This window comes from Equus przewalskii, chromosome 1 (genome assembly GCF_037783145.1).
Source record: "Equus przewalskii isolate Varuska chromosome 1, EquPr2, whole genome shotgun sequence".
In the NCBI taxonomy this organism is placed as follows: domain Eukaryota; kingdom Metazoa; phylum Chordata; class Mammalia; order Perissodactyla; family Equidae; genus Equus; species Equus przewalskii.
Genome location: NC_091831.1, coordinates 85,803,578 through 85,820,574, shown reverse-complemented (window position 1 = coordinate 85,820,574; position 16,997 = coordinate 85,803,578). Strand labels below are relative to the sequence as shown.

The 16,997-nt window shown below is 36.0% G+C and overlaps 1 protein-coding gene across 13 annotated transcripts in view; it reads left to right on the top strand.

The window, feature by feature from the left end:
* CCSER2 (coiled-coil serine rich protein 2) overlaps nucleotides 1–16,997 on the top strand; it is a 172,155-nt gene that overhangs the window by 126,070 nt on the left and 29,088 nt on the right. For 12 of the 13 annotated variants that reach the window (XM_008519073.2, XM_070616403.1, XM_070616394.1 and 9 more), the window contains 3 exons: nucleotides 3,840–3,923; nucleotides 8,912–8,998; nucleotides 14,107–14,196. In XM_008519073.2, coding sequence (XP_008517295.2) covers nucleotides 3,840–3,923; nucleotides 8,912–8,998; nucleotides 14,107–14,196 — 261 coding nt within the window. The remainder of the gene's footprint in view (nucleotides 1–3,839; nucleotides 3,924–8,911; nucleotides 8,999–14,106; nucleotides 14,197–16,997) is intronic. The other variant, XM_070616354.1, reaches the window with a different exon arrangement.

The window sequence follows — 16,997 nt, the reverse complement described above, 5'->3', positions numbered from 1 at the left end:
TGTGAAGTTAATTGTAGAGCTTTTTAGATGGACTTTATCAGGTTGAGCAAGTTCCTTTCTCTTCCTAGGTAGCTGAGTTTTTATCATGAATGGGTGTTGAATTTTGTCAGAAACTTTATCTGTATCTATTGGGATAATCATATAGATCTTATATTTCTTGATAGGATGAATTTTCCACTGTTGACCAGCTTTGCATTCCCAGGATCAACCCCCTTTGTTCCTGGTGTATTTTCCTTTTTATATATAGTTTCATTTGATTCACGGATATTTTATTAAGGATTTTTAAGTCTCTGTTCATGTGGGGTATTGATCTATATAGTCTTCTTATACTGTCTTTGTATGGTATTAGGGAAATGCTGACCTCATCAATTGATTTGATTAACTTTCTAATTAATTTGATTTCTGTTTCCTCTAAGATTATATAGGACTGATATTATTCCTTTAAATTTTGGAAGAATTTGTCAGGAAAACATCAGGCCTTCATTTTCTCTCTTATAGAAGGTTTAAACTATGAGTTCATTGTATTAAAAGTCATAGATCTACTCAGGTTGTGTGTTTCATTTTGAGTGAGTTTTGATCGTTCGTGGTTTTAGAGTAATTTGTCCATTTCATGGAGGATTTGTGTGCATAGCGGCACTCCTACTATTACTGCCATGTTTGCTTTTCACGCCCGAGATGTCTGTCATCTGTCGCTGCTTCCGTCCTGACACATGTCACTGTGTCCTGTGTGTGTCTCATTTGCGCCTTCTTTCTTTGCCCTTTGGCAGTTTTGCTAGAGGTTTTGCAGTTGTCAGAGAAGCTATTATTGGTTTCATTGATTTCTCTCTATTTCTTGATCTTCGATGTTATTAATTTCTGCTCTTCATTGTTTTCTGCTTGTTCTGGGCTTATTTTGTCCCGGTTGTGGATTTGACGCCTTGGTTTTGCTACAAGCATCTCATGTGATAATTTTCCCTCTAACCGCTGCTTTAGTTGCTTTCCACACATTTTGATATGTGGTGTCTTCATTTTCCTTCATCTCAAAATATTTTCTTATTTACCTTGGTTTATTGTAACTAGTAATTTTGGCCCATGGATGATTTAGAAGTTTGCTGTTTACTTTCCAGGTGTGTGAAGATTATCTTTCTGTTATTGATTTCTAGTAAAATTCCCTCATGTTCAGAGAGCACATTTTGTCTATTTTCTGTTCTTTTAAATTGAACTTCCAAATATGCAGATTCAGATCTTTCACCAAATTTGAGGTGTAATTATCCATTATTTCTTCAAATATTTTTTTCTGCCCCACACCCTTTCTTCTGCGACTTTGATGACGTGATGAATCTTAGGTCTTTTGTTACTGTTCCACAGCTGCCTCAGCAGACTCTCTTCTTTTTGCTTTTTTTTTGTGAATCTTTTTCTCTTCATTGTTCAGATTGAATGATTTCTACTGATCTGTCAAATTCACTCTATCATCTCAAATGCTGGTATTTAGTCCATCTAGTGCATTTTTAAATTTTGGTTATTGGATCTTTTCAGTTTTAAAATTTCCATTTTTTTTCTCTTTATGGATTCTGTTTCTTTGTTGACACTTTCTCAATATTCTCTTTAAGGGTTCACGCTTACTTTTGGAGAATTTTTATAATAGCTCTATTAAAATGTTTTCCAATTAATTCCAACTTCTGTATTATTTTGGCATTGATGTCTGTTGATTGTCTTTTCCTGTGTGAGTCTCTTTTGTTGTTTATATGTTGAGTAATTTTGGATTGTGTTTTAGATATTTGGATGTTGTGTTATGAGTCTCTTGATTTTGTTTAAATCCTATGGAGAATATTGATTTTTTTTTTTTTTTTTCCTGCAGGCAAACAGTCTGGTGGGGTTTATGCTACAAGTTCCAACTAGCCACCTTTGGATTGTAGTTGTAACGTCAGTTGTATTTTCAAAGAAAGACTTTGCCGTGCTTACCAGATCAGTTCTGAGTCTGCACCTTCCAGAGGCTAGTTTTGGACTGGGGCAGTGGTCTTAGCTTATTTCTCAAAGTCTTTAATATGCCATTTAGGATCAGATCCAGGTAAATGCTGCTCAGGGGGTGAACCTAGAAATTTACATGAAACTTTCTAGAGTCCTTTTCCTGAGCTCCTGGTACTTTGTGGTCTCTCTGATACTTTTTCTTTCCTTGGGCTCCCGTTTTTGTTCCTCTGTCCTGAAGGTTGATGTTTTATTTTTCTTGTTCTGCTGCATATTTCCCACAGTGACATCCATGTCCAAGGCAAAGCAGTGTGTGCTTGTCTTGTCTCTCATTCCTTGGGGTTCCTGCTTTGCAGTGGACAGGAAGATGTAGATGTTTGGCAGTAAGTCAAATTTTACAGTCCTGCTTTTCTCAAATACATACTTGTATGCCAGACTGGCCCTGTCTTTCTGTGTCAGGCATTTCAGCAGAGATGGTCCTTCCACTGAGATGTCTTGTAAAAGTTCTTTCTTTCTTTTTTAATGTTTTTTAATGTGGTGTTTCTTATGCATTAGGACATTTCTTATGCATTAGGACATTGCCTCCCTTCTCAGGTCAAGTTGTAATGTCCATATGTTATCACCGATAAAAATGTAATTTATCTGTGCTAGAAATTTGGCAAACTCTTATTCTTTGCTGTCAATCAATATTACCAGCTGAGCTTTTCTAAATTCCTAGGCCCCATCCCTAGAGATTCTGATTCAGTAGTTATACAGTACAGTAAATAAAAAAGAAAATGACCTACATGCTTATGTTCAATTTTAGCACTCTTGTTTCAATGCAGGTCATTTGCGTGGTCTGGGGACTTTCCTTCTGGACAGGTATATCTGAGGAAGATTGCAGTGATGGTTCTCCTTGAAGGTCGTTGATTCAGTGGTTGTCCCAAGGCAGCTGGGTACCATCTGACCAAACACGGTGTCAAACCACAGTGGTACTGCCTTTGTCAGGAGCTCAGTCCCTTACTCTCATCCTAGGAATATTCTTCACTGCTTCACCCTTTTTGAGATTGTCCCTGAATCATCAAACAAACCATTTCTTAGCTGGTTATTCCTAAACCTGTTCAACAAGGGGTACAACTTAATACTACTCTCCTGTCGTTTTCTTTATTGCGTTTAAGGACAAAAAGTTTAACTTTTTTGTTGAGGTATAGCATACATTCAGTAAAGTTCTTGAGGTATACCAATCCTTGTGTGGGTAGCTTGAACTTTTCATGTGTGTACCCACATAACCACCATACAGTCAAGGCATAGAACATTTCCTGCACCCTAATAGGTTCCCGAATGTTCCTTCCTAGTCAGTAACCCCCTTTCCCTGAGTACTGTTCTTCTGATATCTAGCACAGAAATTAGTTTTACCCATTCTCAGACTGCGTATAAATAGTCATGTAAAATGTGTACTCGTGTCTAGCATTTTTAATCAAATGATTTTTGTGGTCAAGCTTTGCTGAGTTATTTAATATTATTGTTTCTGATTCCTTTATACTTAAAATACCACATTTAAAGCAAAGCAGATTTAATTTGGCTTTTAGTTTACATTTTTCCTAGGTGAGGTAATTTTAAAATTCTTTAGGAAATTTCCCATATTCCTTTTCCCACTCTAAAACTTTCAGTGACTTTCTGCTTCGTCCCCTCATACAGTGTCTTGTATCCATTTCCACAGATTATTCTTGCCCTAACTCTCTTTTTTCCTCTTCCACGTTTCCTTCTACCGATGTGTGGAGATGGGGAGGAGATTTCCAAAATCTTACTTCCTCTTTGTTCCTTGCTGTGCCGGCATTTGGTCTAGGGTGAATTCCAGTTGAACGGAATGTCTACGGTTACTCTGTTAACCTCGTGTTTCCTTTCTCTTCTAACAGCACGATGGAAGTGGTTCATTGCACGATGTTCAGCTGTCATTGCCGTCCAGTCCGGAACCGGAAGATGGTGATCAGATATATAAGGTATGACTAGGTAGCCATGCTGAAGTTTTCAGAATTCTTTCTTATTACTAAAATTATAAAGCAATAAAAGTTAAAACATTTAGTAGTAAATGTATTGAAACCTGCAGCTTTGCTGTCTTGGATTTTAATCAGGTTTGCTTTTAACTTTTGCTACTTTATTACGTTAAAATGATATCCCTGGTGGTGCCTTAATTTGAATTTATTTTATCAGTTGGATAATCATTTATCTCTGTAGTACTAATAGTGGAGAATTCTTTATTATTTAAATCATTAAATTTTTAAATTCTTTTTTTATAATTATGAATAACAGTTTTTAAAATATGACTATGAATAAAATTAAAAGGATTAATAGATACTTCTCATATATAATCACATTGAAGAAATATTCTGAAAATGAGATTAATTTATCTTTTTTCATGTTTAAAAATATAATTATAAAATGCAGGTGCATTAGAGTGTTTGGAAGTATGTTTTTTATAATTCTCATCTTCAGGTCTACTTTTCATTGAGAAAAGCTCTTTTCTTTTCCAACTGTTCTGAAGCACAAATTTATTTCTTAAGCACACATGAGTATTCTTGATTTTTTAAGATATTTCCAAGTAAAATTATTGGTTGCTTTTACTTTTTATTTTCAGGGTATGCTAGGCAGTGTTTGATAGTCATCTGCACTAACAAAAAACCTTGCAATATTGGTGGCTCACTTGTTAGTTCTCAGTGTTCCACATCAGCTGGAGATGGGCTGGGACTCTGCTTCCTGTGTTGTCTTCATTCTGGGATCTAGGCTGAAGGATCAGCCCCTGTCCTGGGACGTGTTGTTTTTGTCCGTGAGGGAGAAGAGCATTTGCAGAGCCACATGTACATTCTGCCTGGATGTAGCATAGGTAGCTTCCAAAACAAGTCAAGTGGCAAGCCTGATATTAGGAGTCGGAGGACACAATTTTCTCATAGGATGTGGAGTGACATTGGGAACAAGACTGTATAGAAAACAATCGAATCAAAAGAATGTGGGATAGTAGTCACAGCTAGTTCTCTAATCTTGGCTTTTCAGTGTGTTCCCTGCCTGTCCTTGCACAGATTCCCCCCATCTCTGGCTCCTGTGCTGTCGTGCCTGTAACCGTGCTCTGATCAGCGGGTCTGCAGCCGCACGGCTCTTCTTTAAACTCTGCTGCCAGTTGAGAACCATTGACTTAAATGACTCTGATCATCTCTCAGCTTTCTTAAGTTTTCTGACTGACATTTTAAAAGTAAAATTGACTTTTTTCCTGAAACTTTTTTGTGAAAAATTATAAAGAAATTATAAAGAAATTATATTTAAAGGAGAAAAATTTAATTCCAACTTTTTTACACAACTAGTGTCTTCGTTTTTTCCATGCTCCTTTCTAGTTTGTCTGCATGCTTAATATTACATGATAGAAATGTTGTTATGTAGTATTTATTTCTTGTCCCAGCTCCGTTTCCTTTCAGGCAGATCATTCCTAGTCTTCTTCCTTCTTTTTCAAGGCGAGATGTGATAGCTGATGCTGTCTCTCTCCAGTACACTGACTCTTGGACTTTTGTCAGCAAATCCCCAACTGTGTCACCTTCTCATCCAAAATGGTTTAGCAGTTCAGTTTAAAATGATAGAAATAGGATGACTTGTGCCAGTTTAGGGTCTGAAGTCTCCGCTGGACCTGCTTGCCTCCTGTCCATCCTTTATCTCAGGACAGCTCTCCCATTCTGCTGATGAGCTACTCCAGACATTGACCTCTCTCCTCAAGCCCCATTCTCAGCCCCTCTTCTCAGCTTCTGCAGGGAGCCTTGTATTCGTCAAGCAAGATCTCCCGCCACCTGCCTTCTTGCCCTCTGACTTACCTGCATTTATCGTCATCCTCATTCACTTCATTCCAGTTACAGGGGAGAAGTGGCCGCGTGCTGTGGAAGGCCACCCTTTCTTCTTGTGTTCCCGACTCTCTTTGCTGCTGCTGTTAAGGACCTGACTACATCCTCCTCTCTCATCTGCCTTCCGTGTGCTTTCTCTACCTCCTCTTCAGCCTGTTTCTAAATTCCCACATTTTACCTATCTTAAATTCAGTAAATCAGAACAGTCCCTTGACTGTCCTTAAACCCCTTTCTAATTTACACGGAAGCTTGGAAAAGTGAGAATAGATACTGGTTTTAATCTTGTAGACATTTGGCATGGCCTCTGTCTTAAAAGCTTTATCCCTTGGTTTTTGTGTCACTTCTCTCTGAAATTCCTTGTACCCCTCAGCATTGCCCCCCCTTTCCTTTGTAGGTCCCTTTTCTTCTTTAGAATGTAGATTTATATCTTTAGTTCAGTCCTCTTTGAACTTTTTGCTTTCTTGATTTCATTTACGACATATATATTGATAACATGTAAAAATCTCTTTCATATTTAGTAATCCACTTGCCCACTGGACATTTCCACTGTATGTCCCACCTACAGGTACTTCTAACAATATATTTAAAACTTACAAATAGACCTTTTTGGACATATTTGTCCTCCATTTTTCTCCCTTTCTTTTGGTGGCCCAACCATTCACCGTATCACCCAGGCTAGAAATGCAGATGTCGTTCTTGACTGCTCTTCTGTGCTCTGCTCTCCCATGCAGTCACTTGCCAAAATCTCCTAATTCTGATTCCTTCTCCTCCCTGTTATCACTCTCTTGGGTCAGGCTGCTACTCTCATCTGGAGTATTACAACATCTTGATAATGAGTTCCCTAGCGTGGTTTTGTTGTCGTCTAATTTGCCCTCCAGACAGCTGTCAAAGCCATCTCAAATGAAAATCCATCTGTCACTCCCCTGCTTGATCTTCCTGTCCCTCTGTGATCTGGCCCCCTACCTAGTTTACTAACCACATTGCTCCGCACTGTTCATCACAGCCTTTGTGTGACAGCATCACTGCTTGTAGTTCTCCAAACGTGCTGTGCTTGTCCTCATCTCTATATTGTCATACGATACATAGAATCTCTTACCCTAAAATCCGAAGCCTGTCACACTTCCATGTCTTTGGAACTTTTTACTCATCCTTTAAGACTCCCTTGGAGTTACCCATTTCCTGATGTGTTCTCCTTTGCCTATCTTCATATGTAAAATCCTTAGAGCAGTGCCTGTCTTAAAGTCATATTATCATGTCATGTTGGCTATTAATGTTATTACCACATTGTATTTTGATTTTATTTTTGTCTGTTTTCTCCAACAGCGGCAGAACCTAGCAGTGACTGAATGATGACTATGTAGTATTTCCTCAAGTTGCTACATTGTATTTCACTTGTCTCCGTATAGGACAATTGTACATTTGTAAACTTGTAGGTTTTCTCATACTTAAGATCATTTCTTTGTCATAGATTCTTAGGCGTGGGATAATGAATCAGAGTGCAGATGTTTTTATGACTCTCATATGTGCAGCCATATGTTTGTCCAGAAAGGTCAGTTGTGATGGTTGATAATGTATCATTTTTTTCTACAGTCTTGTTAATCACAGTGGGAATTTCTCCCCCAAATTTAATACCTACAAAACAATGCCTTTAATACTTTAATTAGTATTTCTTCAACAAGTTAATTAGAACATTTTGCCAATTATATGTATGTTTGTGAGAACTGGTTGTTTGACTACAGGGCCTAGAAAATGCTCTTAAATATTTGAGCAGGCTCTTCATATACTTGAGATATAAATTGTTTGTCATATTTGCATAGGTTTTCACCAGCTTTTAACTTTAATTTTAATTGTATAGATGCTTAAAAATTTTATATAGTCAAATATATTTATCCATTCTTAATAGCTTCCTTTGCTACATAGCTTAAAAATGTATCCATGATCTACAATCATCCTTTTTTGTCTTGATTTATGATTTTTTAAATTTCTAAACTCTTTTTAAATTCAACTGCAAATCACTTTTCATATGTAATAGTCTTTCCCAATTGCAGTATACATAACAGCATTTTGGAACATCTCTTCCATGTTCTTTGTGATGCTCATTTGCTATGTTAAGGCTTTTGTAAATGTCTATTTCTGATCCCTTATTAAAGAGACTGCAATATGTATTTTTTGTTCTAACATATCTGAAGGAAATGGCTTACTTTACTCAGTAACAACACATTATAATTATTTGCTTATATATTTTTCTTTCTGGAAAGATAGATCATCCACCTGTATGTTCTAACTTCTTGCTTGCACTACCGCCTCAGTATGTACTTCTGGACGATTGAATCATAGTAAACAAAATGGACTAACTAGAGGGTAATGGTACTTTACCCTGCACATATATAGGGCATATGAAATGTAACTGGATTCCTGCCTCACTTAACAATAGGTTTCCCTTTAATACTGTTAGGAGTTTCTTATAGACTAAGTTGACAGGGTATTTTCTCTTTGATTCAGGCCGTTCTCTGCAGGAAAGTGCCTCATGGAAAAAAATCCCCCTTCTTACCCTTCAGGCACGTTTATCTTTCTGCTTATTTCTGAGCTGCCTTGAAATGACTCTGTGCCTATAATTACGCTGTTCCCTCTGCTGTTGTGCTCTTCCTTTTCTCTGACAGGCATCTCTTACACATCCTTTGAAATGTAGCCCGAGTTACTATTTTGTGTGTAATTTATTTTGCTATATGGCCTGTGTTCCAGTTTGCTTATTTGTAAAATGGGGATAATAGTACCTGCCTCCTTCAGGGTTGTAGTCAGGATCAGATGCTTAGACACCTAAAAGTACTTTGTTCTTGGCACTAACTACTCAATGTGTGTTAGCTGTTGCTGCTGTTACTGGCCTTTGTTTACATGTCAGACTCCAGCAGACTGAGTTCTTAGAAGACCAAAGTGGGTTTTTTTGTCTGTTTGTTTTTCTATAGCTTAATAGCTGGCATATTTGAGAAGAATTTTTTCCCTTAAATGAAGAAACCATTCGTGACTCACTTTTCATCATTGATTTAAAGCTTCTTGTTAGGGTATTTTAAATACAGTTAAATACTTCATGCTAATTTTTTTAAATATTTCAGAATGAAGATTTATTAAATGAAATAAAACAACTTAAAGAGGAAATAAAGAAAAAAGATGAAAAAATTCAACTGTTAGAACATCAGCTTGTAAGTATTATAGTATAGTATGTAAAGTGGGGACTTTTCAAACTGACAGTATATATTTTTTATGAAACTTGGAATTGAAATTTGACTTTGTTTTTGGCTTTCAAAGTTGCACTATTCTATTATTTTTAGATTATATGCACTCTAAAAGTACTTTCAGGCTAAATATTAAGTATTCAAGGTGGAAAGAAAATCTTTGTCAGTCCATTTTCAGTGGCCTCTGTTTTGGGGATTTGAAATTCACCAGTTCAGGTACATTTATTGATGCAGGGTAAATGTCTTTCCTTCACGTATGCTTAAAGAAGTGAGTGCTATGCGTTGAGGACAGAGCATTTTCTCTCTGAGAGCAGAATGAAATTGAGGATTCAGGCTTAAGTATTTGCATGGCTGTCAGTAAAAATTCTAAAGAAATATTTTTTCCCATGGATAATGTAGGGTGGTCCCTCAGAGCCGTGTTTGAACCTTTCTAGTTTTATAATTGTTACAATTTCATGTTAGTCCCGTACGAAAGCAGTCTTTGCAGTGCCTTGAATTCAATTATAATTTAGTTTGAATGGCCCGGATAGCAAGAACATAATGGCATAAAAATCACAATAGGCCAAGGAAAATCTTTGTTGGAAGTCAAAAGCATGTTTTGGTATAGTAAAGCAATTCGGCAACATGAAGTATTAATCTCAATCAGAATATAAAGGATATAATATACGGAACTCGGAGCCACTGGGTTCAGTGCAGATTCAGCTCGTGAATAAATAGTAAGGACAGACATAGGATATTATGATTAAGGGTACAAAGAAAACTTAAGAATCTGAGAAAAGAATAACAATATTGCAAATTGAGGACCTATCAAATATAAAATTAAAAAAGAATATAGTAAGACTGATTTTTATTTTTTAAAGCTGAAGATAAGGATCCAGTCAACCCAGGCAGTTTTCAGGGAGAAGAAAAAAGACAGTGTTAGGAAATTAAGTAAACTTCAAATTTTGCAAAAGTGTATTACAGAGCACAAGAAGTTGTTGTGTCTGGTACACTTCAGAAAAAAGTTTATTACCTCCATATTTCATATCTAAACAAATTTTTATTTATATATGAAGGTAAATTCTCAGAGTTTTAATGTCTTGAAAAATGTGCCACCCAGTTATCTTTGTAAAATTGCTTAATAATGCACTCCACCTGAGAGAGAAATTGAAAAATAGGAATAAGGAAATAATGATTAAAATGAATGAGTGGTGAAATGAAAACCCTTTAGAGAGAGTAGGTAGGATAAACTTCCCAACCACTAATGGGAGCAAACTTATTACACATTATTTTATCTTAATGTAATTATACATCATTTGAATCTTGGCAGTTTTTTTGAATTTATACATTTTTAATTTTTTGAAATTAAAAAAATTATTTTTAGTTTTTAAAATTTTAAATTGCTATTAATTTTTGAAAATGTTTAGATTAAATAAAATAAATTTGAGGAAGAAGGTAAGGAATATGCTGAAGAAGACAGAAGTACTGAATTTTTTATCTTCTACAAATGAATATGTAAAATTATTTTTTTAATTATTTGAAAAATTATTTTTAAAACTATTTTTATATACTTAAATTATAAAATGTTTGTGAAATACTTTAGGATAACTGTTAGTAGGTTAGAATAATGTATCTTGCAAAAGATAAAAGTAAAGAAAAACCAAAGTAGAAAAATCCCAAGGATATCTGAAAATAGCAAAACTAAAGTGACAGAAATTAGACCAAATGTAATAAATATAATAGTAAAAGCAAATGATTTTATATTATGGAGAGAGTGTAATTGAGGATTTAAAGCAAAATCCATTAACTTTCTTTGTATAAAAGAAATCTAGATAAAGTAAAATGGCACAGTGATGCTGAATATAAAAGGTTGGGCAGGACAGGATAAAATTATTCTCATCAAAAAAACTGGGGTTGTGATATTAAAATTATAAAAATTTAAGACTGAAAGAATTATGAATAAGGTCACTTTATATTGATACATGATTAGTAAATAATGAAAGATGAGGCTTTTTATATTGAGAAGTTTTAATAGTGTTCTTTTCACCTCAATATACTTATTTAAAAAATAAAAACAGTTCTCTTCATAGCTGAAATATTGTCATCTTCAATCAATTAATAATAGTTCCTAAATATCTTCTAATAGCCAGTCCATATTCAGATTTCTCCAGTTCCAAACGTATCCTTACGTTTGTACATTACGCCTGGTTATCCCCCTTGAGTCTCTCTTAATTTAGAACCATCCTTTTATGGTTGTCATCACTCGTTGAAGAGGCTGGGCCAGTTGTGATGAGCAGTATCTCACCTTGCGATTAATTTTTGGAAACGTTTTAGAAATATCTAACAGAACCCTAAAGAAAGAAAGAAAACAGAAAAATGGTGAAAGCGTTACTCTTTAGCAATATGTGCTTTGAAATCCTCTGTATTTGCTGTATTAAACCTAGTGATCGTATTTGGAAAATCCTATCACCTATCTTCCGTTTCATTATGAAACTCTAGAAAGTCACCTGTTCAAATCAGGGGAATTTAAAGATGTCAACCACTGAAAGTAGAGACAACAGCATTTTTTACATTATCAAAATCAAATTGCCTTTCTATTTGCAGTTTTTTTCTTTCCTGACATCCCTAAACTGCTTTTCTTAAAGTAGCAGAATGTCATCAGAAGAGCCATGACTAGGAATTAGAGGACTTTTCTTACCTTCAGTATTAATTAGCTGAATAACATTGGCAGTTTCCGTAACTCTCTAGTGCTTTCTTTATCAAATAAGTGAAGATTTTTCTATTTGATTTCAAAGTCCCGTTTCAGTTCTGGCTTTCTGTGCTTTTTATCTTTTTTCAAAAATATGCACTCAACTCTAACCTACGTTTGCATGCAAACTTGCAGACAAACAGTGTGTTGAATTCGTATTTTATGTGAAATGTGCAGATATAAAATCAGATTGCAGTGCTCCAGGAATTTAACTGAAAGGGCTAGGGGCTCGACTGTTCTGACCTTATTCCAACATGCAAGAATGCTGGTTTATTTTCACTTCCATACACTAGTTAAATAGTAGTTAATTTAGATACATTTGCTCATTGAATCCTTAGAATAATTTTATGAAATTACTAGTGTAGAATTTTCTTTATGGAGACATAGCATGTGATATATTTGAAAAGCCATAACCAGCTTTGAAGCTGAGTAGACCTGGGTTTAAATCCTGGCTCTGAAACTTCATAGCCATGTTCTCTTAGGGAGGTTCCTTAATTTCTGTTAAGCCTCTTCTGTATGTGGGGATAATAAAAATAATACTGACCATACAGGGCTGTACTAGTTAAATGAACTACATATGTAAATACCTAATGATCTGCCTGGGCCATGGGTGGTTGATAAATAGCAACTCTTATTTAATGTCTTTCCCCAAATCACCAGCTAGTAAATCAGTGCATTATCTTATGATGTTTTAAGTTCCAAGTAAAAGTCCCCAAGTAAAAGTGACTTAAAAATAAGGACATTTGTAAACTCAAATAACAAGAAAGTGTGTAGGTCTCATCCATTTCCACGGCTGCTTCATTAGTTATTGGGGTAATAGTGAAGTTCTAGGTTGGCTTTTCTGTAATCCTCTTGGCTGTGCCTTCATGGTCACCAGATGTCTGCTATGGCTGTGTGTGTCACCTGTTCACACAGTAGCCCCAAAGGTGGGAAAAGAGCTTGTTTTCTCTAGCATGCCTATTTTTAAAATCAAGACCACTTTCTCAGAAATAACCCAGACTTTTCTCATGTTTTATGTGCTAATTTGAGTTCTTGGTCCCTTCCTAGGCATATAGGAGTAGGATTAACCAGATTGGTTCAGACTAATCAAAATCTGTCTTTGAGTCAGAGAGATAGGATGTGCTTCCCTGAGTACGGGAAGGGGAGCGTCTGAAAGAACCTGTCAGTAATAAAGGAGGCAGATGGCGAGGGGATGATTTACACAGACATTTTACGCCTGTTAAGTAATGTGTTTGCATTAAGATCAATGTTTTATATTATCTTTTCTCTTCTTTACATATCTCCTATGTATGTTAAAAGTTAGGTCCTATTATAGTGAATTCCAAGAGACTCTAAGTTGACCTGCTTATATATTGAATTTTGTCTCAGTGACTACACCATTTCTGTAGTACAGAGATTTTTGGTTTTGATTAGATTTTATTTTGTATGTGAAAATAGAAATGATCTGATTACAATTCAGAAAATCTTGAATATTGGTAAATATTGTTAAAGTAGAAACTTATAATTTTAACTTAATGCAGTAATCAAGAATTTGTTATATAGGTTTTCCTACAAAGAAGTGTGTTTACCTCCAGTGGAGTTGTTCAGCAAATAATACGGTTGTATTCCAACTTCACACTAAAGAGAAATTCTCATTATCATTCTTTTCATTCTTTTTTTAATTTGATATTTATTTGAGAGACCGAAGTTTATATAATAGGTACTTTGCTTTGTGTTGTATAAATGACTAAATGAGTATGCTTTGAGTGGAATCGTGTGTAGAGAATTCATTTGTGAACTCAGATGGTCAGATGGATCTTGTCAAATGGGCAGTGATCCTTCAAAATATTCCAGTCCAATAAAGTCAGCACATCATTAAAGGGACTTAAAAGCACTCTCCATGTGAGCACGCAGCCTTACGTGGATTGGTGATATTTGAGATCCTGTAGAGTCGCATCAAAAACGAATTTAAGAACTTGTGCTGCAGTGACTGTTGTACCATAATAGTTTAGGGAGATCCTTAAAATTTTATAGTTGGATTCTTTATATACTATATATTGCCATATATATTCTACATATATATACTTGGTACTGTATATATTTATATATATAAAATTTTAGGTAGTGTGTTTCATACGCAATATAAGAGATTGCCAAGGGTCATTTTGACTATTTAAAATGTTAGCCTTACTGGTGGTGCTAGAACCCAATCTCTGAATAAGATGGGAGACTGCTGAATAGACCTTGATGTTTGCCCTTTTCTGTTGTTTTTTTTTTATTCCCCTAAGAGAGACCCTAATTACTTTGTTTGCATGTGTATGTGTATATGTAGAATTACACCAATGTAAAAATTTGTGGTTTTGTTCAGGCAACTCAGTGTAACTGCCACCAAAAATCTAAAGAGGAAAAATGCACATATGCTGATAAATATACCCAAACACCCTGGAGAAGAATTCCTGTAAGTAACATAGGCCCTTAACTTCTTCTCTTGTCATTTACTATTTTGTTGTTTTGTTCTGCTCTTTTTACTTGAATCTCTAATTAAATTTTGAATTTGTTGTGACTAATTATTTTTAGGTAAGTTGATTTTTTTTGTGTGTGTCTTAGGGGTTTATGTGCTTTCTAAAGCTTTTCTTTTGTGTCTTATATAAATGAATGTGCATTTAACAGCTTTTCCATTCTGCTCACTGTAGCCCATTTTATTTGAGTGTCTAGTCTCCTCTCGTTGCATGTATTTATGGGAGTAGTATTTCCCTGAAATAAATGTAAGTCCAAAATGCCGTCTTCCCTCTTGAGCAGCATACGACTCTTTGAAAACATATGATGTAGCGTATTCTCTTTTTTGTTGAACTATATTCTGTTTTCAAATATATTCTATTATTACAATTACTCAAATGTTGAGGTTGTTAGGAAGTATAAATGCATTAAGATATAGACAATAAAGTTTCGGTTTTAGGCATAGTTAGGGAACGGTTTCTTCTAAACAGTAGAAAGGACCGTGCATTCCGTGTGTCTTTGTTGTTTTTCAAAAGTGTTACATCTCAAAACATATTTAGCACTAAAATACACTGACCGTAATTTAATCTGAGTTCTTCTGAACTCAGTTTGGGATGTGCCTGAGCCACAGAATTGCCATATGGTCATCAGTCATCGTTATCCTATTGTATGGTGCCAAGTAATAGGTATTTCTTAAGAGAATGTCTAATAAGCCAGCCTTGACTCTTGTTTTGCCTTATTTTAGCAGTGGAATCCTAGTAACACAAATGAACAGGGAACTATGACAATTAATGTAATCAACAATCCAATTTTTAAGACTTGGCTATAGGCTTTTAAAGTTTATAAAATGCTTATTTCTTTTCATTCTGATGTTTTTTGTGTGCTCTGTGTAAGGTTTGATGCTAATAATTTATTCAAGAAAAGTTTGGTGAACCTCTTCCATCTCAGTTATAAGGCTCGAAGTAGAGGAAGGGAATTAAGGAAGGACATACACAGACGAATAAGGAGTCCTCCGTTAGCAAGTGCTTATTAAAGGCACTGGTGTGTGATGTAGTTAAAGTGTAGTAAATCCTGTAAGGCTCGGGCTGGGGAAAGTCTGGTTGGAAGAGTCAAGGTGTTTGGTGACGAAGGTGAAGGCAGTGGTTGAGTCATAGAGAGCAACAGCTGCCAGCAGCCAGGGATGGTGTAGTATTTCTGTACTGTCAGAGGATACGCAGACTTCATCTGTTTGGCGACATGCTTCCTGTTTCTCGATGGAGGTTTGGGCTTTCCAGGTTTCTCCGGTTTCCTCTCAGGGATGTTGGTGCTTTCCAACCGTCTTACTGGAAGTAGATGGGTGATTTCACTAAGTGTGAGAAGTTCCGTTTGGCCATCCTCACAGGAGTCTTTATACCATCTCTGGCTCCCTCAACCGCACTGTTCTGGAAACTGGCTATTACTCAGCCTGCTCGTCAGACAAAAGTGTATGGTGCAAAACAGCCCCAAGACATTCCTATGTTCCTGAGTTACTTTTACTGTGATCTTGGGTGAAGTGAAGGTCGATTTTCCAGCCTCGCACTCCTGACAAACCCAGACTTCCGGCTGCCTTATCTGCTACTGTGGGAGTCACCTGGCTTAACACCCTTGCTTTCTAGATAACCTAACAAAAGCCGGGGAGGTTAAATGGTGTTTGAAGTTTCCATCAGTCATCAGTGGCTGAGATGGTACCTAACTTCAGACTCCTGCCTGGTGGTCCAAGGTTCCTCTGCCTACAGGCACACTGAGGAGCTTGAGGATCGAGAGACGTTTTACAGATTGAAATGGGGGAAATAGCCTTGAAAAAAGGAACAGGCCAAGTAAAGGCAAAGAGGTGGGAAGATACAGTTAGGCAGTAATACGGACGTGATTTTGGCTGAAACATAGATGTGTGTTTAGGGAAGGAGTGGAAGTTAGTGTTGAAGCCTCGTTTGAAGGCAGAGTTCAAAATTTTAATCAGGAATTAAAGTGGTTTTACGAAGTTGTATGTCTTTAGTTAGAGAAATAGTTACATATATTTATTTACTTAGTTACATGCTTATTATTAAATATGAACATTAAATACTGAGTTTATTCTCTGATTTTCATGTTCTTTGAACTTAGTGAGATTTACTTGAAATAAATTACTTTATTTTGGAAACTATTTACTATAATGAAGATTTTATTTTCTCTTTTAAACAGTTACGCTTGACTCTAAACATTCTTTTTTTAGCAGGAACCCAGCATATTTAAGTGAGACATTGAGGATGGGGATGGGGAGAGGCAGTGGGATTCTTCTCTGACAGCATCTAGTTTGTCAGGCAGTGATTTGGAAATCAAACCATGTTTTATTAAAAAAATTCCCGAGTTTAGTATAGGTAAAAAGTTTTTTGGTGTGGCTAAGCCTTTGGGAAGATTGAAAGTTACAATCTGAGTCCTTGTTCTTCACCGTTCCTTGCAAGCATGTGGGAAATTTAAATACCCTTCTTGACACTCCCTCAGTTGAGGATTTTAGAATTTACCTCAGAGGTTTGTGAGGCATATCTGAGCATTTCCTCTGTACATCTCCTGGAATTGGAAGGCAGAGAAGGATGGTGGAGGAAAGAGAGGTACTGCCTCTAATATTTGTTGGCAGCCATTTAGAAGGTGGAAAGAAGTGTGAAAAAAAATAATAATATAGACGTCTTAGGCAGAACCTGCCAGAGGAAGAGAGTGGTAGGCCCCCAACAGCAGCAGAGCAATGGAAATTTGATTTGTTGAGCCCAACAT